The sequence below is a fragment of the Oryzias latipes genome, chromosome 18 (assembly GCF_053564925.1).
Source record: "Oryzias latipes strain Hd-rR chromosome 18, Olatipes_Hd-rR_3.1".
Taxonomy (NCBI): Eukaryota; Metazoa; Chordata; class Actinopteri; order Beloniformes; family Adrianichthyidae; genus Oryzias; species Oryzias latipes.
Window position 1 is genome coordinate 20,139,030 of NC_136254.1, and position 25,640 is coordinate 20,164,669.

At 38.2% G+C, this 25,640-nt stretch overlaps 1 protein-coding gene and 1 long non-coding RNA gene across 5 annotated transcripts in view; both read left to right on the top strand.

Annotated features, from left to right (window-relative positions):
• nwd2 (NACHT and WD repeat domain containing 2) overlaps positions 1–25,640 on the top strand; it is a 78,671-nt gene that overhangs the window by 36,392 nt on the left and 16,639 nt on the right. For all 4 annotated transcript variants that reach the window (XM_078936235.1, XM_004079893.5, XM_020711667.3 and 1 more), the window contains one exon: positions 9,256–9,372. In XM_078936235.1, the coding sequence (XP_078792361.1) occupies positions 9,256–9,372 (117 nt within the window). The remainder of the gene's footprint in view (positions 1–9,255; positions 9,373–25,640) is intronic.
• LOC144987160 (uncharacterized) lies at positions 1,217–3,687 on the top strand. The gene is made up of 5 exons (XR_013651038.1): positions 1,217–1,384; positions 1,897–1,954; positions 2,097–2,158; positions 2,970–3,065; positions 3,548–3,687. It is a non-coding gene; the product is annotated as an uncharacterized LOC144987160 (long non-coding RNA).

Here is a 25,640-nt window from a genome sequence, read left to right on the forward strand (position 1 = left end):
ATAGCCCCCCCCCCCAGCCCCCGTCAGTAGACGAGCGAAGGAGCATTTCTAGCACCTCCTGCCGCTCTTGCCAATAATGGCAGAGACAAGCATCCCAACTCCCACCCTGTCAGCCTCCCCCTCTCAATTATTTCAGAGGCGTCCTGCCACAGCACCCTGCCACCCACTGCAGATGTGCCAGTCATTTTTGCCTGGCCTCATTTATTGGAACAAGGTAGCAGCCCCCACTGCTCAATCACTGCTCATCCCACCTAAAATCAGAGTCCCTTCTTTCTTTCCATGAGCAGAAACACAATGAGGGGGCAGGAAAAGGTTTTAAAAAGGATCATTCACATTTATGTGGAGGATATCAAGGGCATAAAGGAATGATTCACTGCTACTGCTGCAGCAGGTGGGGCTTGTTATGAGGGGCCGTATAAGACATTATTTATTCTGAACCATTCACATTCATACATTCTTGCTCTCACAGTCATATATACTCTCTTTCGCATACATATATTCTCTTACGCATCCATATATTCTCTCTCTCACATTCATACATTCTTGCTCTCACAGTCATATATACTCTCTTTCGCATACATATATTCTCACTTGCACATCCATATATTCTCTCTCTCGCATGCATATATATTCTCTTACGCATTCATATATTCTCACTTGCACATCCATATATTCTCTCTCTCGCATGCATATATATTACTTTACACATACATACATTCTCACTCTCATTGTCACTCTTAAAAAAGAATGTATGTATGTGAAAGACAAGTATATATGAACGTGTGAGGAAGAGTTTATATGTGTGTGTGAGAGAGGAGTATGCATGAAACGGAAGTTACTTTGCATGAAAAGGAAGGCACTTTGAATGAAAAGGAAGGCACTTTGAATGAAACGGAAGGCAGATGATTTCTCGTGCTCTGATTGGACGAGAGGCCGCCACCTCCCATTTTGAACACACTCTAAACCCTATCACTTGTACTGACTCATAACTATTAAGGTTACACAACTTAAATGTCATTTTGTAGTTGATTCAACTATAAAGTATTAAGCTCTATCAAGATTTTTTCAAATTTAACTTAACAGTGCTAAATATTTTAAAGCTTATTTGTATCTGGCACTCAAAAATTTTAAGATCCGTGAAGTAGCGTTATGACGTCATCACGTACTGGTGGGAGGGTCTGTCGTTTTCTCTACGTTAGCTCAGGTGGCCATGTTGGATTTGCCGAATGCGAGTATGCGACGTTTGAAATTGAAAGTCGAGCATTTTATTATTCTGCAAAGCGTTGCGATTTCGTCCCGCTTCAAGACGCCCCAACCTCGGGTTTTTTTTTCATCCGCCTCATCGCTGATGGTGCCGTCTTGTCTTCAGCCCTGATTTAATTTGGTAAGTATCGTTCATGGTTTATGAATGAATGCTTTAAAAATGCTCTTATACTACCGTAAATGTGGTTTACTGTTGTTTAAACATATGTGTGTTATGATTGTTTTAGAGATTAATGTGGAAATGTATACATGATTAGTTTGTCATAGCAGACGTGGCGAGCCAAACCCAAATGCATTTCTGCCCGTAAGTTACGACAGTGATGAGGTTGTTTTTTTTCAGAGGTAGAAATGATCTGTTATGCTGCAATCACACTAAACATGATCCGCGTGTGAAATTCGCGTTGGAGGCCTCTGTCTGTGGCTAAAGTTTGCTGCTGGACATTTGTCCAAAAATGTCACTCAAAGCCTCTAACGGTTGTGTGGGAGGAGCTACCGCCAACAGTTTTAAGCCTGGTTGCTACATGGAAGCATTGGGTTTTGAATGCAGCTTTAAGCTTTTATAAATCACTGATCTCCGTTATAAAAAAGGTTTTTGTAAAAATAAATTAATCAACGTGCTCGTGTTGTGTTCAGGTACCGAACTACAGAGTGTTCAGTGTTTCACCTCCAGGTAGACGCCAAGGCCAGCCAGGTAACTTGTCTCAGTTATTTGTCTAGAGCTATTTTAAAAAAACAAAAAATGCAATAGGTTGTGTAGTGCAATAAATGTTTTTTGATCAGAATATAATTGAAACATTTTTTAACATTGAAAAATCTCTTTTGGACTTTTTCAGATACTGAACTTCAGAAAGTTCACCAGAAAGTCACCATTTCACCAGAAAAGACCTGTCAGTGGGTGAGTTTTATACTTATTTAATACATTCATCCTGAACTATTACCATTATTAGATTTATACGGCAGCATGGAAACATTTATGCACATTTTAACTAGCCAAAGGTCTAAATAGAGCTGAAATTATTTACAATTTAACTAAACATATTTAGATTGCAGGCTGAAGGTGGCACAATGGAATGGAGGTGCAAGTTGTGTTCTGTTACTTTGGCACTATGCAGTACTACATATAATACTGCAGTACTACATAGCCAATATTCCAAAGTGTTTCCACTGCCATGTATGTGGAGACACTTTGGAATATTGTCATGTCTTTATGACAGTATATTACAATAATAAAATGATGTTGCATTAGCACCATTCCATCATTTGAAACCATGAAAACTCATCTGTCAAGATCTGAAATGGATTTATGTAGAGTAGATGCAGTCAGAGGAAATTGTGCAGTTTTTACATGTTTGTGTAACTTAAAGCTGCCCTTTTCTGAGACTAAGTCCACCAAAACAGACAGGAACTGGCCAGCTTGGTTAGGATTTATGACCTCCAGGTGAATTTCTAATGTGCATAATTCAAAAACGGATAACAAATCATTTGTAAACAGCTGTAAGAAGCCACGGTGTAACTTGCCTTCAAATGACTTTGGGTCTTTGACCTGAAGTGGATCATGACATAAACACTGTATTGTCCTCTTACTAGAAATAGACATCTAGAAAAGGTATCATTTTATTATTTCTTAAAGTTCCTTAAGTAAATATTGGAAGTGTTTGCTCTGCATTTGCTTCAAAGGTAATGGATATTTCTTTTTATTCTTTTAGGACCAGCGTGACGTGAACATGAGACGGGCACTTGTCCTCCTTGCACTTCCTGTTTATCTGCATGAAGATGCCTCCAACTTCTTCAAGACCTGTACAGTAAGTGCACACGACTCCCTGTCAATGGTTTTCACTAATCCTTTAATATTGATTGAGATTTTATTGAGTGACATAATAAATAGGGCAATTGTTTGTAGTTTGTAAACTGAGTGATATTTTTAAATGGTTTTAAAACTGAGACGGAAGATGAAAGGCGAACATCAGGGACTCCTGATTGGAAGGAGTGGAGTTTCGTTTACCTTTTCTGCTCCTGATCCATCATTATTTGAATAAAGAAAAATGAAGCTTTAGTCTTAAATTATTTTATAAATGTCCTCCTTCAGAAAAATGCTAAAGAACTTTTTAAAAACACAATTTTAATTGGAGTTGGTCCTTAAAACATCATAGCCAGTTGATTAAAAGCTAACAGAATGTTAGCATGAAAAGATTCCTATTGACAGATGGCAGGAATGTCAGTTTTGGACATTAGTGTGATGAATATCTTTGAGGGTCTGAACTCATCTGTGTTTTTTGTTTACCAGACCTCACAGACACTGCTGTGGGTATCTTCTCAGTTGTCGTGGTGACGCTCCGGATGCTGCCGTCAGTGGTCCCACAGATCTGGCTGACTAATCTCTTCTAACTCTTCGGGGACATCTATGCTCTGGACCTACAGCACCCCAAAAAACTTGAACTTGCCTTCATATTTATTCAGAATGCTGTCTTGAGCCTTGAGGACAGCAAACCACTGAAAGGACATTTATTGTAACTAATGTGTTTTGTTGTGATCATTTGCTTTTTCTGCCGTAAAATACAAAACCAACTCTTTTTGTCAATATGTTGTGTGGCACTCTTATAATGCAGTTTTATTGCACTTATTGTTTCTTCATCCTCTTGATATTTGTGCTTTTTTTTAAAGAGCAATTAAAAAAAGTGTATTAAGCAATCACTATTGTGTGGCCTTCACGTTTGTTGGTTTTTATCAATGTTAGCCTTTAAAATGTAGTGGGGCAGTATCAATATCTCTGTTTAGAATACATTTTAAGATGAAGAATTTTAAATATTTTCAATGCTACACATTTAATGAGTTAAAGAATTTATAAAGCATTTGAGTGAATTTTACATATTTTATGAGTTGAGTAATATAAAAATATAGTTAGTTAAAGCGTTTTTTAGTTGGAAAATATTAAAAACTTTAAGTAAATAATCTCTCTTTTATAAGTTGAGGAATCTTAATATTTTTTATATGAAATAATACAAATGTAAGCCAACTGACAATATGAATTTTAATAAATGTTAACTTAAAAGTTTTAATAATATAACTTAACTGTTGCGTAATCTGTTACAAAATAATTTTTAAGTTCAGTCAACTCGCTAGGGATTACAGTGCAGACGCTAACATGAACAAGCAAGAAATCCCAAATTAACAGACTTGTGTTGTGGAAAGGTATGTTTTTCAGCTAGCAGGAATAATCAAAGTATCCGTTCTCTGTTTCAAAATGAGATTGCCACAAAACCGTATGTTATCTCATACTGGAACAGCTTTGGATGTAGAATTCAGTGGGAAAAGGTTTGGACCCTGCCACAAAAGTATTTCATCACCAATAAAATCAGAGAAATTTCTTTCAAAATTCTTCACAAATTTTATCCAGTGAAACATTTCTTTACTAAGTTTAAAAAAGATCTGGACATAAACTGTTCATTCTGTCATTCCTCACCAGAAACTGTGCCTCATCTTTTTTGGTTTTGCTCTTTCACTCAACTATTTTGGAAAGATGTGATACATTTTATAAGAACTCATCTATGTGAAGATTATAGATTATTTTACGAGCATATTATTTTTGGATATTTTACACAAGAAAGACTTAATGCAGAAAAAATATATGTAGTTAATTTACTTATAATTATGGCTAAATACTTTATACACAAGTGTAAATATGCCAACAAAAAAACCGTGTTTTATGTTTTTCAGAAAGAAATGGTTTTGTATGTGAACAGTATTAAATCTTCCACTAACAAAAAAGCTGTCAGAACAGTTGAAACATGGTCTCTCCTGAAACTTTAACAGATTCCTTTGCCTTATTATTTTTGTTTTCTTTTTGCATAACCTGTTTTACATGGTTATCATGTTTTTTTGTTCATTCTCATGGCGAACGTGAAGATTGTATTTTGCACACAGTGGAGTTTTGTGTTTGGTATTTTGTATGTGCAAGATATTGTTAATAAAGTTTATTTTTTTAAAAAAACGAACCGGCAAGAAGTAGCCACGGGGGTCCTGCAGCCATCGGAACCTTAACAAATATTTCATCTCCACCTCACCGTTGCCTTTTTTAAGAAATGACAGCTGGTTTTCCCACATTTATATGTAGTTATGGATCGAAAACAAGAGGAATTTGTTTTAATGTAAATGCGTGTTCCAGCGTCTACAGGAAGTGTCGCCCATAATTCACGCAAAGGCTCATGGGGGCTAGGAATAAGGTGGATACGGATTTTCTGTTTCGGTGGCACTTCTATTACCATTATTGGTATTTGAGACATTCCTTTGTGTCTCTAGAGATGCAGACAGATTTGTGACCACTTGAGGTGAAGATAAAATATTTCTTAAGGTTCCGATGGCCTTCTTATTGGTTCGTGTTAGCGTCTGTTCAAAATGGGAGGTGGCGGCCTCTCGTCCAATCAGAGCACGAGAAATCATCTGCCTTCCGTTTCATTCAAAGCGCCTTCCTTTTCATTCAAAGTGCCTTCCTTTTCATGCAAAGTAACTTCCGTTTCATGCATACTCCTCTCTCACACACACATATAAACTCTTCCTCACACGTTCATATATACTTGTCTTTCACATACATACATTCTTTTTTAAGAGTGACAATGAGAGTGAGAATGTATGTATGTGTAAAGTAATATATATGCATGCGAGAGAGAGAATATATGGATGTGCAAGTGAGAATATATGAATGCGTAAGAGAATATATATGCATGCGAGAGAGAGAATATATGGATGTGCAAGTGAGAATATATGTATGCGAAAGAGAGTATATATGACTGTGAGAGCAAGAATGTATGAATGTGAGAGAGAGAATATATGGATGCGTAAGAGAATATATGTATGCGAAAGAGAGTATATATGACTGTGAGAGCAAGAATGTATGAATGTGAGAGAGAGAATATATGGATGCGTAAGAGAATATATGTATGCGAAAAAGAGTATATATGACTGTGAGAGCAAGAATGTATGAATGTGAATGGTTCAGAATAAATAATGTCTTATACGGCCCCTCATAGCTTGTTGTCCTTCTTTGACGCAGTATCATTGTGGTGTTGGCCACACACAAACACTAACAGGCGTTCCCTCCCGCTTCGCTCTTCCAGCAGGAGATTCCCCCCGTGGCGTGTTTACTGTTGGAACTGTCTCAACTGTTAGAACGTGTCGTCGGCGTGTGCGGGGAGGGTTGTGTGTATGTGTGAGCGTGTCCCCCTGCCACTCTCTCAACACTATAGAGAGCTTTCCGAGGCAGAGCAGGTGGATGTGTGAGTCCCATCTGACTGAGACTCCACTCAAAGTGCAGCTTCCGTTTTGAGATTTCTTTAATTTAACAGCAAATTGAGACATTAGTGTTTTCCTTTATTTATCTTTAATAATTTTACTAGCAGTTTTTAGAATTTTAACCACAGTTTATTTCCTTTCTTTTTTGTTTGTTTCAGTTCCTGAAAATGTTTTTTTTCTTCCAAAGGAAGTTAGACACATTTGTCCAAATAAATTAACCCCCAAGAAATTCAATTGTGTGATATGGTGCTATAGTAGTAATGCAGACAAACACCTTTGAAGTAGTTTTTTTTATTTTTATAGAACAGTATCTTTAATGGCAAGTCAGAACTAGGAAGATGTACTTTGCGGCTTTTTAAACTAAACCTTAGTTTTTAACAATGTTTCAGTTGTTTGGGGAAAAACCGCCCAGTGCTTCAAGGCTACACGTAAAATGTTACTCAGCCGATTATACCACGACTGATGGCAATCAGGCGGTAATGACAGCTGTTTAAAAGTCTCTCACAATACTCTAAATTGATTTCGCCCAATTATTTTGTTTAACCTTTAAAGCTGGAGTTGTCACCTGTGGTATCTCAATAGCACACGCTGACCTTCAGTAACTCTTCAACTGTTTTGCGAACAATTTGAATCTGCTGATTTTAAGGGGGGAAAGTGGCTTTTCACTGCTCGGAATTAGTTGATTGCATGAACACTTCACTACTGTAAAGGCTTTCCCATTAGTTCAAGGCTGATCTTCTCTGTTTCAGAATCTTCTGCAATTACATTAATTGCTTAAACAGTTGAAGAGAATATCAACACTGGTGTTAAAGGGTTAAATTTAAGGTTCCCTTCTGGAATGACCTGTTTAGGTCATGACAGAGTTTCAGTTGGATTACAGCGGATTTCACAGATCCTAAAGCTCCAAAACAGCCCCAGACCATCAATTCTAATTCTAGTGATCTTGTTTCCATAGCACATTTCATGTAAAAAGAACAGCTCAAGGTGCTGTACATAAAAACAAACAATATCATAAAACACCAATTCCCACACATTGAATTGGATAAGAAAATAAGACCCACATATTAAAACACACAAAGACAAACACAGATAAAAGATAAATGGTTATAAAAAGCTAAAGAAGAGAGATCGCAGAAGGCGGCGTCCGCCCTGTCCTCCTGTCGGCTGGGGTATTAGCATCCAAGCAACATGAGCACAGCTCATCCCCAGCACCTCCCGGCCCACGGTCCCCCAACCTTCGGCTCCAATGCGCCTGACTTGGGCACATTAGGCCAGGCAGCTCGGAGGACCCAGAACAAGAGATGCCAGAGGACAAGCAGGGCCAAAACTCTGGGAGCCCGAACACAAACACCCCAGCCAAGGCTGAAAAGACACTCGGAACCATTCTAAAATGTAGAAGTCATAAATATAACAGTTAAACCATAAAAACAGCTAAAATATGAAAATATAAATGAAAATAATTTAATGCATAAAACGTTAAAAAAAAAAGAAAGTCTAAAACACCTAGAATATAAGTTAGAACAAGTTGAGACCTAAAAAAGTACAACTTGACTAAAAAGCATTAAACAAATAAATATGTAATACAATATAATATAAATTATATTCTAGATCCCACATACGAGATCTACTTAAAAGCTGAAATAAATAGATGTGTCTTTAGTTTCTTTTTAAAACCTCTACAGTGGATGAGGCCCTCACATCCTCTTCTGTGGTTGTTCCACAGACGAGGACCGTAGTTTCTAAACGAGGCTCACCGTGGATTTTTGTTTTGACCCTAGGACTCTCAGCAGGTCTGCGCCTGAGGATCTAAGGGCTCTGGGAGGTTCATAAACTAAAAAGCAAGTCTGATATAAAAGAAATGCTACCATAAAAATAAACTCAACTGAAGTTAGAATTTGAGTTCTTTGTGTGTTTTTGTGGTTGTGTTATGAATTTTTAGATGACACAATGCCATTTTGTCTTCTATTTCTTTTTTTTTCTTTTCTTTTTTTACATTTGTAGGTAATGGCTTTCTGTTTCCTGAAGCCTCATTTATAACTTTAGAGGATTTCAGCATAGAACTTGGTCTATGGTTAAATCCAAAAATAGCACAAATAACAGGAAAATGTTTAGATCTATAAAACAGTACCGCCTGTGCTTTCACACAAACATTTCTATCAATACCAACCTGCTGTCAGCTGAATGTGAAGGCAAATGTTAAGTCCTCCTTCTATACCTCGACCCTGTTTATCTATAGATGGTTTATACTAATAGAAATAAAGATGCAAACACTAATTGACACCTTTGATCAGCCAATCAGGAAATAGATAATTAACTACATCAGTGGAGAATTTAAAAGAAACATCAAATAATGAGAACTGCTGAAACTTGGGAAAGGTTATTTTAAAAATTGTCTTGTCAGTGGGATATAATTCTAGGAGATAATCAGAGATCTTTGACTGTGTTTAAAATTAATTATCAGCAGCAAGCCTATAATAAAATCTGCATAAATGTATCAAGATGGGATAATACAAATGAAAGAAGAAATGGTTTAAAAACGCTGAACTTTATTGGTGATCTGAACCATTTTCCTGAATTTATAGTAACCTTGATTCAGTAGGAATAACAATAGCATAAAATTGAAACAGCATTTTATTTTTATGATTTGAAACATTAAGATTTGACCCTCCAGCAATCGTCTGTGTCCTGATGTTTGTGTGGGTTTAGGTTGTGGACCTTTACTGGGGAGTAGATCCAGAGGAATGGGACAATCCAGAACTGCAGAGACTCCGAATGAAACTCCTGGAGGAATGTCTAAAGACCTCGGCTGGACCCTGTTTCGTCGTAAGTACACCAACGTGAACTCATCACATTCAAGACACTGTGGTTTTTTGAAACCGATAAAGCTTTAGGTCTTTACGTGTTCTGTTATTGCGATATCAGCCTGTGCGTGGAAGACAGCTTCAATTGGGATAAATGTTTATTTTATGCTCCTCTGGAAAAAAAAATCACTTGGCAGGTTTTTCGAGACAGGCCCACTCCCTCACTTCTCTGTAATGCATCTGTCACAAAGTGTAGAAGCTGAGCTTAAAAGCTACTTGCGGTCAAAGACAGTGAGGAAGACCCCATGGTGTGGTGGAAACTCCAGCAAATTACATTGTCACATATAAGCAAGCTTGCAAGGAAGTATTTCTGCATAACTAGTACTAGTTCAAGTTCAGAGAGTCTTTTCAGTACAACAAGAAACACAGTAACATGTCAGGGCATTAAAATCTTGGAAGGTATACGTGTTGGTTTACCTTACCAAGAACTTGCCATACTAAAAAAATCACTCAGGATTAGTCCTGGCCAGTATTACCATAAAACAAAAAACAAAACAATAAAACACACCAGCATAGCAGTCTCATGTTGTGTCAAAGCCTGGCTAAAGAAATAGGTTTTGTGAAGTTTTTCTTAAATGGACGGTGAGGATGCCTGCTGAATGCTCGATGGCAACATGATCCACAGCTTCGGTGGACTGAGCCTCCTGTTGGACCTCCAGGAGAAGCTGATCAGCTGAGCTGATGAACCGGGGGCTCCAATCAGAACAGCGTTCGTGTGAGAAGACATGAGAAGGATAACTGGCTGACTCCAAAACAAACAGAGTTACAGTAATCCAACCCAGATGTAATGAAAGCATGGATTACTGTCTCAAAATCGTGTTTGGGTGAAAATGCTTTCACCATCACCAAATTCCTCAAATAAAAGAAGCTGAATTTTACCACCAACTAATTTGGCAGTCAAGTTTCAAATTAATGTCCATTTTAAAACCCAGGTTTGACGCAGGCTGTTTTAAATGTGGAGCCAATGGACCCAACTCTACTGTGGAGGGGGTCACAGGAGCTGCATGGACCAAACACCACCAATTTCCTTTTTAATCATTGGAACTGAAAAGGCTTAAGGTCTGTGTATCGCAAGTCATTTCATGATCGCAATGTTGATCATCAATATTGCACATCACAAGTTTTCCTCATGTCATGCAGTCCAAGTTTGTACTTCATTGTTTGTGTGATTCCACTTGAGCTTTTTTCCCCGTATTTATGTTGGAGCTGTTCTGTGGAATGCAAGCAGACAAACTAGAATTCCATTCTATCCCTCATTTTAAGTAAATAAGTACATATATGGCCTAAATTTTCTCTGAAATATGTCAAGTTACCATCCAGTTCTGTAATGATGGTTGAAATTTTGCTGATAATGTGTTTGTTTGTTTTTTAACATTAGAAAGAAATGAAGGAAAAGCATAAGTTAGACGCTTCCACAAGGGGAAACTGATCAGGAATTATTCAGACGGAACAGATTGAGTCCGTAGGTTGAAAACTGAGGGAGGCAGAGATCACAGGTAATGCATTATGGGTACAAGAGGAGCTCAGTCAGTGGGGCACGTAATCCTCATCCTCAGAACGAGTTTTGTATTTCCTTTTTCCACCACGCTTCATGCAATGCCTTCTAAATGCCGCTCTCTCTCTGACGGGCTCTCTGCTCTTTTTCACAACCTGATGAGGAGAAAAGCATCAAACCCATCACAGCAGCTAAAATCAGACTACAAACCTTTATCTTTTAGTTGAAGTGCCTTTTTTGTTTGTCAGTTTTAATGACTTTTCTTTACAGATTTCAGATGTGTTCGCAGGTGTTTAACTTCTCTTTTTTCTAAGTAATGCTTGTTTAAAAAAAAAACTGGACTAAACGTGTGTTGTCTAAACAATCGCTTCATAAATCGCCTGCATGCAAATACTGTGAAGCTGAGCAATTAGGAAATGAGCTCAGACACCATGGAGCGATAATTCATGCTCAGCTGAGGTGACGAGGTGAGAGATCGATGTGAAGAAGAGCACTAGTAGTGATCGCAGGTATGAAATGGTCCTCCAACAGACTTCCATAAGAGCAGCAAAGCTGTCGGAGACATCTGGGGATTTGATCATTCGCTCACAGAGTGGAGCAGCATCACAGCAGCTCGCATTCTCGCTTCAAGATTTGCATGTTTGTGCTGTCAAATTGGGAACCAGCAGCTGCTGTGTTTTCCGTTTATTATGATTACAGAAAGGATTCTTGTCAAAAGCTCGTAGTTTAAAGAAAGTTTAAAAAATAATCATATTTTATGTTTTAATTGACGTTCTGCAACGTGTATCAACTGAAGAAATTCTGCAGGAATACTCCAAATATCCACTCATTCCCAAATAACAAACAATTTTTTTTGTGACATTTTTATGAGGTATTTAAAAGCAACTATTTCTTAATACATAAAAATGATTTTATGTGTATATCATATAAAGCATAGGAAAAAAGGCAATGTTTGCTCAAATGGAGACGAAGGAAAACCAAAATAATTTAGTGTATTTTTTGGACCATAAAGCATACCGTATTTTCTGGACTATAAGTCGCTACTTTTGCCACACGCGTTCGACCCTGCGGCTTATAATCCCATTTCCGTCAACAAGTCCATTTATTTTTGACACACCCACAAGCAGCCAAACAGCAAGTCACTTCTGCTTTTAGACCCCTCAGTCATGGTGCAACAGAGAGAAGCATCCTTGCTCAGCCCTACTTTGGCTGCATCCCACAATCTTTTGGTGCCATTAGACCCAACGTGCACGTGACCGCCACTACAATATGACGCAGCTTTCAAGTTAAAAGCAATCGTTAAAAGCAGTGTGAAAAAATCCACTGTCACCAACGGCTTTGGAAAAGCCGGTCTGCTGCGTGATGGAGAGGACAGCGCAAGCTCAAGAGAGAATATACCTCAGAGTGACACTGACAGCAACAACGAAGGAGACACTGAGAGAGTGTGTGGCCAAGAATGTCTGACGCTAATCCAATCCCACACTGAGGAGGAAGATGAAGAAAGCTCTCAGTGACTTTTACGTTCATGTTTTTTAAACCAACCCTGTTAGCGCTGTGTTATGGTGTGTCACTGTAGTGGAAGGAAACTTCTGGCACATGCGCTGCGCAGCGCTTGCCAGAGGCGCGTGCCATTAATAGGTCACTGCTGCTTTCAGCGACTTTTACCGATATGTTTTTTTGACCACCCCTGTTACTACCATATTGCTGCCGTGTTACTGCTGTGTCACAGGCACTGTTTGGAAGGAAAAGCTCGGGGTTAGCCCCACATTAAGCCCCTAAGACTCATGGGAAGTGGGGAATCATGGGTGTAAAGTTCCTCACCATGACTGAAGGGGCTGTCAGCAGTAATGACGTCCATACTGTTTAACTGTTTATGAGTGTGTTCAAATAAATAGGCTGAAATGCTGTGTACTACACCCCGTCTGCGGCTGTGTGTAGTCACATAGCGTTTGGTGCAGGATGATCAGTGACTTACTAATTAAGTCCTTACAACATGGGGCATTCCGCTTGTAGACAGGTGCGGCTTGTGTATCTACAAAATGGCTTATCCTTTATAAATTAGGGGGTGCGGCTTGTACTCAGGTCCGCTGTATAGCCCGGAAAATACGGTACGTAACCCTTTAACACCTGAGCTTTAGCTCATGTGCTGACTTTGGATTACTGTAATTCCTCAACCGTTTATGCAATTGACGTAATTCCAGTTAATTCTAACGCAGAGAAAAGTGGCTTCACACCCTTATACAACACTTTATATTAGTAATTTGTTGCACATCTTTACAATATGAAAAGCCGCTTTTCTCCAAATCAGAATCTGTCAAAAATGTTTCACTCTGACTTTGGTAAACTTCTAAACCAGACTGCTTGATAGATAGTCTGAGCATTATGGTCAGAAGCCCAGTGCAGTGATACTTGTTGTGCTGCAACATAACGAACTGATAAAGAAAGTGTACTGTTTTGTACATTATGTGTGAGTGCTGAGAGTTATTGTTGATAAAGTTAGACTTATCTGTCGTGTTGAATTCTCAACAAAGGCTGATTATTGTAAATAAAAGAGGAAAAAAACCACACAGTTCACTAGAAAAACTTCCTCTGACCAATCACCTGCTACCTCTTGGCTCTTCCAGGCACTTTTGGTAGTGTAATCATGTCACATTACTGGACTGTTGGGCTGAATACGCCCTATAATCTGTTTTGCCTTCAGGTCTGAATTAGGGATGCACAATATGAGGAAAACTCACAATATTAGTGATATTTGTAATGTTTTTTTTTTTGTTTTTTTTTTACAGTTTTGCAGACCGCATGTTTTTTACACTTTTGCAGCTGTATTTATTTAATATTTAATATTTATTTATTTATTTAATAATAATCTCATTTTTGATAATAATTTTTGATAATAATTTTAGTAATATTTTTATTATATTTAATTGATCCACTGTTTCGCGCACTTTATATAAGTGCAAATCTATCTATCTATCTATCTATCTATCTATCTATCTATCTATCTATCTATCTATCTATCTATCTATCTATCTATCTATCTATCTATCTATCTATCTATCTATCTATCTATCTATCTATCTATCTATCTATCTATCTATCTATCTATCTATCTATATTGCGATGACGATATAACTTGCAATACATGAACAAATAGCGAAACAACCAAAAACTTAATTTTCATTTCACTGCAGCAGTTTAATTTAAGTTAACCCTCGTCTACATAGGAGGTGAACATCTAATACAAAAGAGCTCCATCTGATTGGTCAGTGATGTAAAGGAGTCCATGTGATTGGTCAAATGCATAAAGGAAATTTATTTGATAGGTTAAATACTTCGAGCTGCAATAAGTTTGTTTTAGCATATTTAATGTTTCCATTTATCGCAATTTTCGCTGTCTTTTGGGATATGCGTGTTGCACAGCTTGAAATCTCGATAACGATACATTTGTGATTTATTGTGCAGGCCATCAGTGAGTCACATGATGGTTAAATTCGCGATACCATTTTAATATTTAATGTTTTTTTTAACAGGTCATTGTTCCAAAAGCTACAAAGCCACAAACTTTGCACACAGGGGCAATGTCAAGAGCTTGATCAAATGGTCTGTTGTTTTAAACGAGTGAGAGTAAAAAGAGACGAGCAACAGGTCAGGTCACACGACGTGACACACACTGCTAATTCAGAAGAGAAATGTTGTTTACAGAAGCAGCTCCATCACCTTTTGAGGAATTAATTTATTTTGATCTTGACAGATCAAATGTCATTTTTTAGCTTGAGGATTGTTGACATCTTAGATAAATGACTAATTCCGATGTAAATAACTCATTTTTTCATTTTTTTTTAGCTCATATTTATTTTTGTTTAGCTTATGTTTTCTGCCCTCCCGCCTTGTTTGAGGTAGGCTCTGGTAAATGATGTTATTTAGCATCCTCTGCAGTTTCTGCTTCAGGAAATTACTTCTTTGCTGTCGAACAGTTTAATAGTTTGGTTTAGATTTGGTTCTATTAATCTTTAATCAGCAGATGTTTTCACCAAAGGTTTTCTGCATTTGACTTCTCCGTATTTCACTGTTGCCTTTAGAAAGATGGACAAATAAACAAAATTCGAAGGTCTAACAGAGGTCATTAAACTTTATCCTAACACATTAATAGTACAAATACATAAACTTTTGCATTCAAGTTAAGTGGGACAGACCTTCTTATGCAACATGCTCTTAGTGGTTAGTTGAACAGCATCCGGCTCTAGACACTTTTGTTTTGAGGTTTCTTTGCAAAATCAAAAAACCTTTGTTGTTTTCTTGGACAAAGTTTGTGCAGAGCGGCAGGAGTTCATCAGAAATTTGCCTCTGAGTTGTGGGCGGGACTGTTGGCGTGGAAGTAAGCCTTTTGCTGATATCCCACCATCCCTCTGTTTACACTCTCTCCCACTGGCTTACAGCCCCTTAAGCTAACATTAGCGGTGCAACAAAAATGGCGAGCATTACTGGAGCTATCCAACCACACTGTATTAAGCCAGCTCAGACGAGGACGATAATGTTGTTGTATCTAATTGTCTACAAGTGGATGCATCGGAATGGAGCGAAGCAGAGAGGATTTGGCCAACCCATTTCACTAAAAAGAGCTTTTTCAAACAAAATCTATTCATCTACTCCTGATTCATCCCGATCTGAACAAAGAAATACAGTTTTGATCCAGAAATATTTTATATATTCTATTCTAGAAAAAATGCTACAAGAACACACAAAAAAAGATTTCATTGGAGTTAATGTGAAAGTCAAAGGGTTTCCCCTTGATCTGATGGATATAAACTGCTGGTTTTGTCATTGAAACAATGCAAGACATAAACAAATGTTAAGCTCTGATATTGTGACTTTAAGTCGACTTCTTACAGGACACCTTTGTAATACACTGAAAGCAGAACTCAAAAGGATTGAACACCAGTTTGTTTGTGCTGCGCTCTTATTGCTGTACAGCTTTCATTCATTCCCGTCAGACTTTTTGCCCTTAGTCGCTGCTGCAGTTTCATCATCTCAGCCACCAGAGACACAGAGCAACACAAGACACTGACAGAAAGTACACACATAAGAACTCTGGCTTGCACACACACATTCGCTTACACACTGTCTGATCTGACGATCACACGCTCCATGTCACCAGGCTCCAGTTCAGAATGCTAAATACGAACGCGTGCACGCGTATGCATCTGTAGCGCACGTCCTCCATCTGGATGGGTAAATGTTTAATGGCAAATTCGAGCCGTCTGACCTCTCAAGTGAGCACGGGATGTCACATCGAGGATCCCACGATGGCTGTACAGTCCCGCTCAGACGCTCCAAAACCAGCTGCTCGGTCCCCACAGCCCGACTTTGTCGTCAGGTCGGACATCCAGCTTCGTTTCCATGACTGGGGAGGTCAGAGCAGTGTTGGTGGATCCTTTGATCACAGACTGAGATCCTTTTTAATGATAGTTCTGGGTTGACTAGGCATCCCTGGAGAACTGCAGTTTATTTTTATTAGGAGATAGACCTAGATAAAAGTGAAAAGGGGGAAGGGGGGCTAGGTTTAGCTTTTCTAGATTAAATAGGAGATTTGCATAAATCTGTATATGGTTGTAACCCACAAACTAGGTTGTTGTAACTCTTTTGTGACTTTTTCAGAGTTTTTCTTTTCTCTCATCTATTTTCTTTGCCGTTAGTTGGATGGAAAGAAAACTGAAACCGACCCGGAGACATTTCACACCATTCAGGGACCGCCCAAGTGTCACCTCCTCTGAGAAAATCACAGGCAAGAATAGGGATGAATAGAAAGCCCAGAACAAGACAAGGTGAACTCTGTGGAAAGTCAAATTAGGTCCACATTGATTATTGATCTTCTTTTTCTAAAAGCGCTCCTGAGAGAACAGGGAATTGCCATCAACACGTTTGCTGGGAAGAGATCGCTGCTGCCACAAAGGATCTGTGCAAATGACTGGAAACCCCCGGAGACTTTGCTCACAAACTAAAATTATCCTCAATTGCACTGAAGCATTACCAAAAAAACAGATTTTGAGGGAGTTTTCTTTAAAATCTTTTGCACATTTTTTCCCTAAATGACTGGTTAGGAATAATCCCACTAAGATACAGTTTTAAAGCTTAATAAATGGTCAACATTTTATCGGACATGTCCATCAGTCTTCGTAAAGTGAGCGATCACCTCTGAGACAAGCCAGGAGGCAGTACAGGATTGGGAGACACAACCTCCACACCAAGGCAAAGAAGGGCTTTCTCTATCGTGTGCATCCAATAAAGCAGGTTTCCATGGTGATAGCAAAGGTTGGCATGGTGATAGTGTCATTGACCCACAGATTAAGCATCACAATAAACTTAACTCTCTTCAGCTCTCGAATTCCCTCATGCTAAAAGAAAAGAAAGACCTCCATCAGTGCCTCAAGGACTTTCCTCCTATGCGAGAGGAGAGTTACAAATATTGCAGGGTGTGTTTGGTGACTTCTCCACTTCATGATATAAGGGAAAATGTGATAGGGTTGTCCACCTCGCTGTTTAAAGGGAAACTGGAAGCCTACTTTTTTTTATCGTATTCCATCAACTAGGAAACAATATTTTAAAGCAACATTTTTAGCAGTGCATAAGTACGCAAAGCACACAATTGAAATGTAATGGCCAAGGTTACTTTAGTATTTAGTAGACATTTTTCTTGCAGTTTTATTTTGCTGAGAAATTAATTTTGATGTTGAACTGAACTTCAAACAGGGTTCGTTTTCCACAATTCTCTTTAAACAGCTATGCTTCCTTTCTGAGGGTCCAGGTTGACGGGAGGAACATCTGTTGATTATTTTCTTGGCTTTTGAATTGTACTACAATTCTATTATTAGCAGCAAGAGGAATCTGAAGATTTTTGGGAATTTTTCCCTAGCTAAGACTAGCCTCAGCTTTCCCAACAATACGATCTCAGAAAGTTTGACAGTTCTGCTGAATTTCTTTTGCGTGGCATGGTTACCCTTTGCAAATGTTTAATAAAATGACACTTGGAATTAAATGAATTGTAAAGTCTACACCTCTAAACCATATGAAGATGTTTAGATATAAAATTTAGAGTATATAAGAAGTCTGTTTGCTTAATTCATGACTCTGTACTGATCGTTTGGTGAATCAGGTCTATGTCAGCCTTTTTTTTTTGACCCTGTAAAGGTAATAAGTTATCCAAGAAACAGATGATTGCTGGGATTGTTACTGAGCAAAGCAGCTGGATTTTAGTTCAGTTTAACAAGTTCCCTATTTTCTGCACTACAAGGGACACTTATAATTAAGGGTTAATGGCCGACGATGTGTGCATTATCACTTTTTAACGCAAGCCGCTAGTGTCGGACGGTTCAGGCTCAGAGGACGGGTTTAACGCACTTCGAAGGCCATTAACCAGCCTATACCGTGGTCACTTACGAAAGAAATAAATATTAACCAGTTTTTAGTCCTTAATTCTTGTATTTTTCCGGTTTGGACCTGTACTTGTTACGTGATGCGGCGCCTTGTCATGGTAACCTCACAAGGCGGCGCACCACCGCTGCAGTCAAGATTCTGCGATATAAAGCTATATATATATGCTGATCGGCCCGATGGGTTGAATAGAGCATCAGTTCAGAGAGAAAGTTCACCTCTTACCGCTTGTTTTTGTCCAGATAATGAAGCTAAAGGTTGTTTTAGAGAAGCGATACAGAAGATTTAAGATAGGTGACCGGAACTTCTTTTGGGGGCGTGCGGTTATCACTTTTTAACGCACACCCAGCAGCCAATCAGAATCGAGTATTCACCCATGGTATAAGCCCTAATTAGTTTCAAAAATTAACAGTGTGCCTTATAATCCAGAGCGCCATTTATATGGATCAATTCTGGTTGTGTTTACTGATGTTGAAGCAATTTTGAGAGGTACATAGTGAGCCAAAAAAAACATTGGTGATACACTATAAAAAAGAAACATAAGCTAGAACCCGCCAAAATAAAAACAGAAACCAGAAAAAACTTTATCATAGTAATGAAATACATTTTTGAAATTGTATAAAACAATTAACCCTAAAAACCATTTATCATACAGTTTTTTTTACAATATTTAGTTAAAAATTTGTTTTTGTTTTTTCTTAAATACATATTTTACTCAATTACTGTGTAAGAAAATAGGACTGAGTGACCCCCTACTCCCGTGAGTACCCAATAAGGAAGCACCTCCACGAAGCCCAAATCCTATAGACTTTTATTGAGAAATAAACAACTATTACTTGAAAATTATATTTGTCAGAATAACTATTTTTACTATGCAACCTATTTTTAACATGTTCTTGATAATCCTATTTTATATCGGTCGGTTTATATAAACTGACCGATCAGATGTCTCAATAAAAGTTTGTGGTGCCTGCTGTCCCCCATGTGCATTGTTCAAAGTGTTTGATTGACAGATTATGTACCCTGATTTCAAGTGGTAGGGGTGTGGTCTTCCAATAAGCTCACTCCTGATAGGCGAGGGGTTGCGATAGAAATGTGGACTCAGACTGAGTCCGACAATACACTGCTTACTGATATTGTCTAGCTCTAACACGGTGTTGTCCGTATCCCAAAAAAATGGCGACTGAATTGATTTCATTTGGTGATTTTCTATGGATGACGCCAAAAGTGGACACATTTAACCAAACGTTTAAGGTTAAACTTTTTTCAAATTTACATCTTTTGACACTATAAATTGATCAGCTCATGTATTTATTTATTTATTTAACATAACTAAATACTAACTCTGGTAGGCAAACCAAAAATGTACAATTAGTTGTGGTAGATCGTAGTCAGTGCAAAGCAGATAAAACACCTCCAACTGAAGAGGAAACTTTTTTTTTTATCCTCCAGTTTTCTTCAGATCTATGCTGGCCTTAGCTGTTCCACAGTCAATGCAGCAAACATCCGCACAGCTGACTGTGTGTTTTCATTGATTAATTGACTGTGTGAGTGATTGATTTGTTAATTCATTCTGTAGCTGTGCACAATATCTTAGCTGCCTCTCCCAACTGGCTCATCAGATAAAGTGCACTTAGCTAGAGTATAAAAAGCCTTTCCAAACTACAAAAAAAGAATGAAGGGAGAGGGAAAGAGGGAGAGAGGAATAGGAATGCATCCAGTGCATTAATTGCATTTGGCCACTCTGCTATTTTCGCTTTGGCTCCCTGCAAATCTCGCACCTGCAGCTCTTGGAGAGCAGCGGCGAGAGTGCAAACCCTTCTGGAATGACAGACCCGATCTGAGTCCGGACGGAAACACTTACAAAAGACCGCTGCATGTCAACAGCTGTGTGGTAATCCTCTTGACATGTTCTTATTCAAACCTCCATCAATGGCTAGGGGGTTAAAAGCATAATTTTTTAATTTCTTTTACCATTTAATGCCAGCTTCTGTGTCTTTTTTTTAAAATACCGGTTTTAATTGTTGTCCTTGAGGTTTAGATAGTCCTAAGTGTTAGAGAAGCTGCGGTGCCTGTATTTTCTTTTGACACATCGCTACAGCACTGTGAGCCACGTGCATGGCCAGCAGGGCAGCTCAGTGCACCAACGACTTTTAAAAGTCACAAGTAACTTCTCTGTGTGCTGATGTAGCTAAAATAGCTTGATATTATGCAAAAGACAAGATGGCAGCATCAAGATGTTCGCTGCCCACTAGTCGTCCATGTGGAAAACTGACGAACTCTGTAGATTTCCCCATATGGCAAAGCTATACACATGCTAAGATACTTACTCAGTGACTCTGGAGTTTGAAGTAATGCATCTTTTTGTTCTTGCCAAAGCCAGTGCCCATTTCTTCTTTGGCTACTGATGGGATTTACTGACTGGTTCCTTTCATAGCCAGTGCATATAATGGGGGAGATGAGTATTAAAGTCAGTTTTTAACTAATGGATCCTAATCAATTCTTCAACATGTCTGTAGACACATTTATGCAAATCAAATCCATTCTTCATTAAAATGTGACTCAGAGCTTTCACACTTTTGGCTAACATGACAGTTCATTTTCCTGTTTCCTGGATTAGTCTGTTTCAAGTAGTGGATGTGAAAAACTCTTGTAAACTTTGTTGTGGACTTTAGACACAAATACACCACACCTATCGTCATCCTCGTCTCTGTGGGACAGAGTAAATAAAGGATGAAGCTTTTATCGTCCTTGTTCTCGCATAATTAAAGACAGATTATCTTTATTGTCTGTTCGATTAACAGAAATTTATCAACATGGCAGAACACTGTAAAATAAAAAATGGAATAAATGAAAAATAAATAAAAATCGAAGACTAGATAATACACATATAGTTTAAAAGAAGTGTTTTAGGGACTCAAGGGACTTTGATTCCCTAACATCGTCATGGACCTTCAGCATTTCAGTCAACCACAGGGTCTCTTTTTGCTGAATCCCTTTTTTCTACTAGTCTTAACACTATGGATTTCTTGCAGTGGTACTATCTCCACAAACACTACAGTCTATCTTGTGGCTTTGTAGCTTTGGTAATTTGGTAAACCCCCTTGTTTTTTTTTTATGGGAATCTCCAATGTCTTCATTCTTCAGATGCTTTATTTGTTTGTAAAAATGCTTTTCAAACTGGTCTTTCAGTTCAGACTTTCTCGACTTTGTAGCATAAACCAGAAACTCCTTTTTTAAGCCGTCTGGCAGCTTGCTTTCCAGTGGTTTGTTGACAATAGGGTTCTTCTGCTGATGTACTTCTACCAATCTACCAGGTCATTAAACCCTTTTTCTACCAGTTGTATTGACTTTATGATGTTTATGGTTAATGATGGATTAGAGGAATAGACAGTTTTTCTTGTGTTTTTTATTTTTTTTTATTTTTATTTTACCCATTACTGGAAAAACTAAAGGTCTTTGATCACTGTTCCTTCAGCACTGTCCAAGAGTGTAAATTTCACTTCCACCAAAGTTTCCCGTATCTTTCCAGTCCCTTTCTTTTTTTTCTCAAGCAGAAAAAAGTTTCTTTTGTTGGCCTTAAATGCTAAAAATAATGTAGGTGTCTTCTCAGTAGTGGCTACGCTCCAGTTTCCCTCTCGAGGGAGTTACTGGTTACCTGTCTGGTTCCACTTTAGCCTGAAAAAAGGCAGTCTTTCCTCACACTGGTCAAGCCAACGTTGCGCTCTTGCAGCCTGAATTTCAAATCTCTTTGCTCTTACAAAATAATCAATTTCCTTGATAGTTTTTCCATGATTACAGACATAAAATTTCAGTTTGCAAACTTGTACCGGGCTGGAATGCAAATATACATTTACAGTATATTATGTTTCAGCAATTTCAAAGGCTACTAAAAGTACAGATTTCCTCAAACTGTCCCAAAAGATTGTTTCAGTCAACCCCTAACCTCCCACAGTGTTTGCTCACACTCCTCTAATATTTTGTCAACTGCTACTTGTTGCTGTTTGGTTAAGGCATGCTTCAATGCATGCTACACTTCAATTTCCCTCAAACTCATTTGAAACCCCAAATTTCAAACTATATATAGCCTCTTCTAATTCTTTGGCAGACATTTTGCCACGTCTTTGTGATCTTGTTAGAGAAAGGAGTGTCTCAATCGTGGCTCCTTAAAGTGCAACTGCGTTTTTTTGGGTGTTTATTCAGACCCACACATAAGATAGGGCCCTCACTCCGATGCACAACTGGAATTCATTCACAAATGGAGGTAGCTCAGATCTTCTTTTCTTGCTGTACAGATGAATAAGCTTGTGAAAGAGCTTTAAAATAATAATTAATACAACAAGCCTTTAGGTCATTAACACCGGAGGCAAAAATGTTTTCAGAGAAAGAGGAGCCTTTTTTTACAGCCAGACTCTTAATGAGTTTCCAGGTAGTCTGTTGTTTCAGTTAATTTCTCAGACATCCACTGTAGATCTCTGTAGTCACACCTACAACCCACTACTGCTACTCTGTGAACTCTGCAGCAGTGTTTAGCACCGCCTGATGCTCAGCTCAGCATGCTCAGGACCAGCAAAAGATTTACCAGCAACCGTCACTCAAACTCTTCAGGGGTGTTTGGCAAGAAGTGGTTTGCCACAACCACCTAAACTCTGACTTTTTGAATGAATGAAAAAAAAAAAAAACTTTACCCAAACTTAAAAAAATCGAATCTGTGCTGACAAATGAAAACTGTGTCTTAACTAAAACTTGAAACCCAGATACAGATGCTAGCTTTAACCCTTAAACGTTAGAGTTTTAGCTCCAGTGTTGACATTCCTTGAAATATTTTTTAACTGTTTACGCAATTGGCATAAATCCGCTGATTCTATTGTGGAGAAAAGCAGCTTTTACGTAGAGGGCTGCATATTGGTGCAAAGCTGATACCCAACACTTCACAATAGGTATGTTCCTATGCAAGCAACGTAAATCTGATGTGGAAAAAACTTGCTTGGAGTCGTTATTCAACACTTCACTGACTATAGTTACTAAAACTGTAGCTGCTTCTCCACGCGTCAGAATCCTTTAAAATCACGTTAATTGTCTTACTGGTTAAAGAGTTAAGGTAGTTTAAAAAGTGTGAGTTCTTTAGGTGTCACAAGGGACATTTTTGGTGTTAAAGGGCTCACTGGCTAACATGGTATGAAGACTCCAAAGAGTTGCCTAACACAAAAAAACTAGAGTTTCTTTGCATTTAAGTTTAGCATTATCCTTATTTTTGGTTATGAAAAAGCAATAAATGCTTATACACAATTTAGTTTGAATTAACAAAGCAGTAACCAACCTCTCACCTGAACCCTCCTACTCCAAACACGCGGTTTCTCTGCACAGCAACTCTCTGATACCCACGTGGACCCCTGATAACTAGTGCAGCATGGCCATAAAACGGCACAAATGCAAATTAATGCATCACACGCTTTTGTAGCATTTTAGAGCAGGCCATCCTACAGAACATGCAATGACCGCGCCACATGCCATCATCTTTTTCCCTCTCACTCTCTGCATCTGTTCCCACTGCGATTGCCAGCAAAACAAGAACTCCAACATAGAACGGCTTTGAAGCGTTATTGCCGAGAGCACCCGGCCGTTCTCCTGCTCATCAGTGCTCGCGGTTGTTCTGCCTCACGCTTGCTCTGCATTTCCCACCGCAAGCCGGGCTTTAGGTGCATGCAACTTATGACACATGGAAAAAGATCAGCTGTCCATGTCATGTAGACTTTTTAAAATTCCTATTTATCCCAAAAATAACAGATGAAGACCGTAAACCAGCAGTTGGCTCTGAATGGTGTCGCTCAGGAAAATGAGCTCAGATAAGAAAAACTGACTGGAGTTTACAGTAGATTTGCCATGTGGGGAGAGAGATAACAGTTGGATGAAAGGGCTACCAGTTCATTTGATGGAGCTTAATTATATTTCCAGTGCTTAGTGTCCTTACTTCTGAAAATAAAAAATGTAGAGATTATATATGTTGGCTCCACAAATCAAGCATGGCATGAATGTAGAAATGATAGAATTTTGTGTTTTACTTTTGAAAACAATCCATATACTTTCTTTTTCTATGAAGTAGCCTTGCATGTTTAATTAAAACCAAAGATAACAGAAACGTATCATCCAGGTGTGTTTGTTTGTTTAGCAGAATGTCATTTTTTAAAAGAGTAACAACTTTCACTAACCATAATTTAAGGTTTCAGATATGCTACACTAATGATCAAGAAGTGTTTTACTTGTAACATTTATAAATTCAAATGATTGTAATATGTTTGGCAGGTGCATTGTATTTAATCGCATGGATGACTCAAACCTTAATGAACTTGTTCAGCTATTATTGTTAAAAGGTTAAATAGTGCAAATGTCAGAGCTTTAAAAAAAACATTATAATGTTGGCAAATTTCACACTCTGAGAATAAAATGTATTCACATAAAGCAGACCGAGGTTATGAGAAGATGCCAACATGATTGGTTAATGTAGAAATAATAAGAAATAAGCACAAAAATATTGTGATTAAGTTTAAATGAAAAACTAAATTAAAAGAAAATAAGTGTCGTGTCTAAAGGAGGTAAAAAGCACCAGAGTCAAATCTACAACTAGAAATCCAAAGATGCACAAACTAAAGGCTTTTAACTCATTTGAATAGCGAGGCTTTGGACATAAGACTCTACTCTGCTTTTACCTGTGTGTTTATTTTACTATGATACATGGTGAATGGTAAATGGTGTATACTTATATAGCGCTTTCTACCCTCTTTCGAAGGCCCAAAGCGCTTTACAGTCACAGACCCATTCACCCACGCACACACACATTCACACACTGATGTTTTACTATATTACTTTTTAATTGTTTTATTGTTTCAATTGCTGTTTTAAGTATTTTAAGTTTTCATTTGAGTTTTAACCTCTTAACACCAGATGTTTATCTCCAGTGTTTACATTCTTTCAAAAATCGTAACTCTTCAACCATTTACGTAATCAACGTGATTCCAATGGATTCTGAAGCACAGAAAAGCAGCTTTGCGCTGATACAACACTTTGAAGTGGTGAAGTGTTTATGTAATCAACAAAAATCAGCTGATTCTGTCACAGAGAAAAGCTGCTTTGCTCCATTACTTTACATTAGTAATGTGTTGCAACGTTGTTATGAAAAGCCACTTTTCTTTGCCACAGAATCAGCTGACACGTGTTGATCGTGTAAATGGTTGAGGAGCTACGCTAAGTCAAAGAGCCCATCTTATTTAGGTGTTGCAGGCAACACCTCTGCCGTTAAAGCATTAACA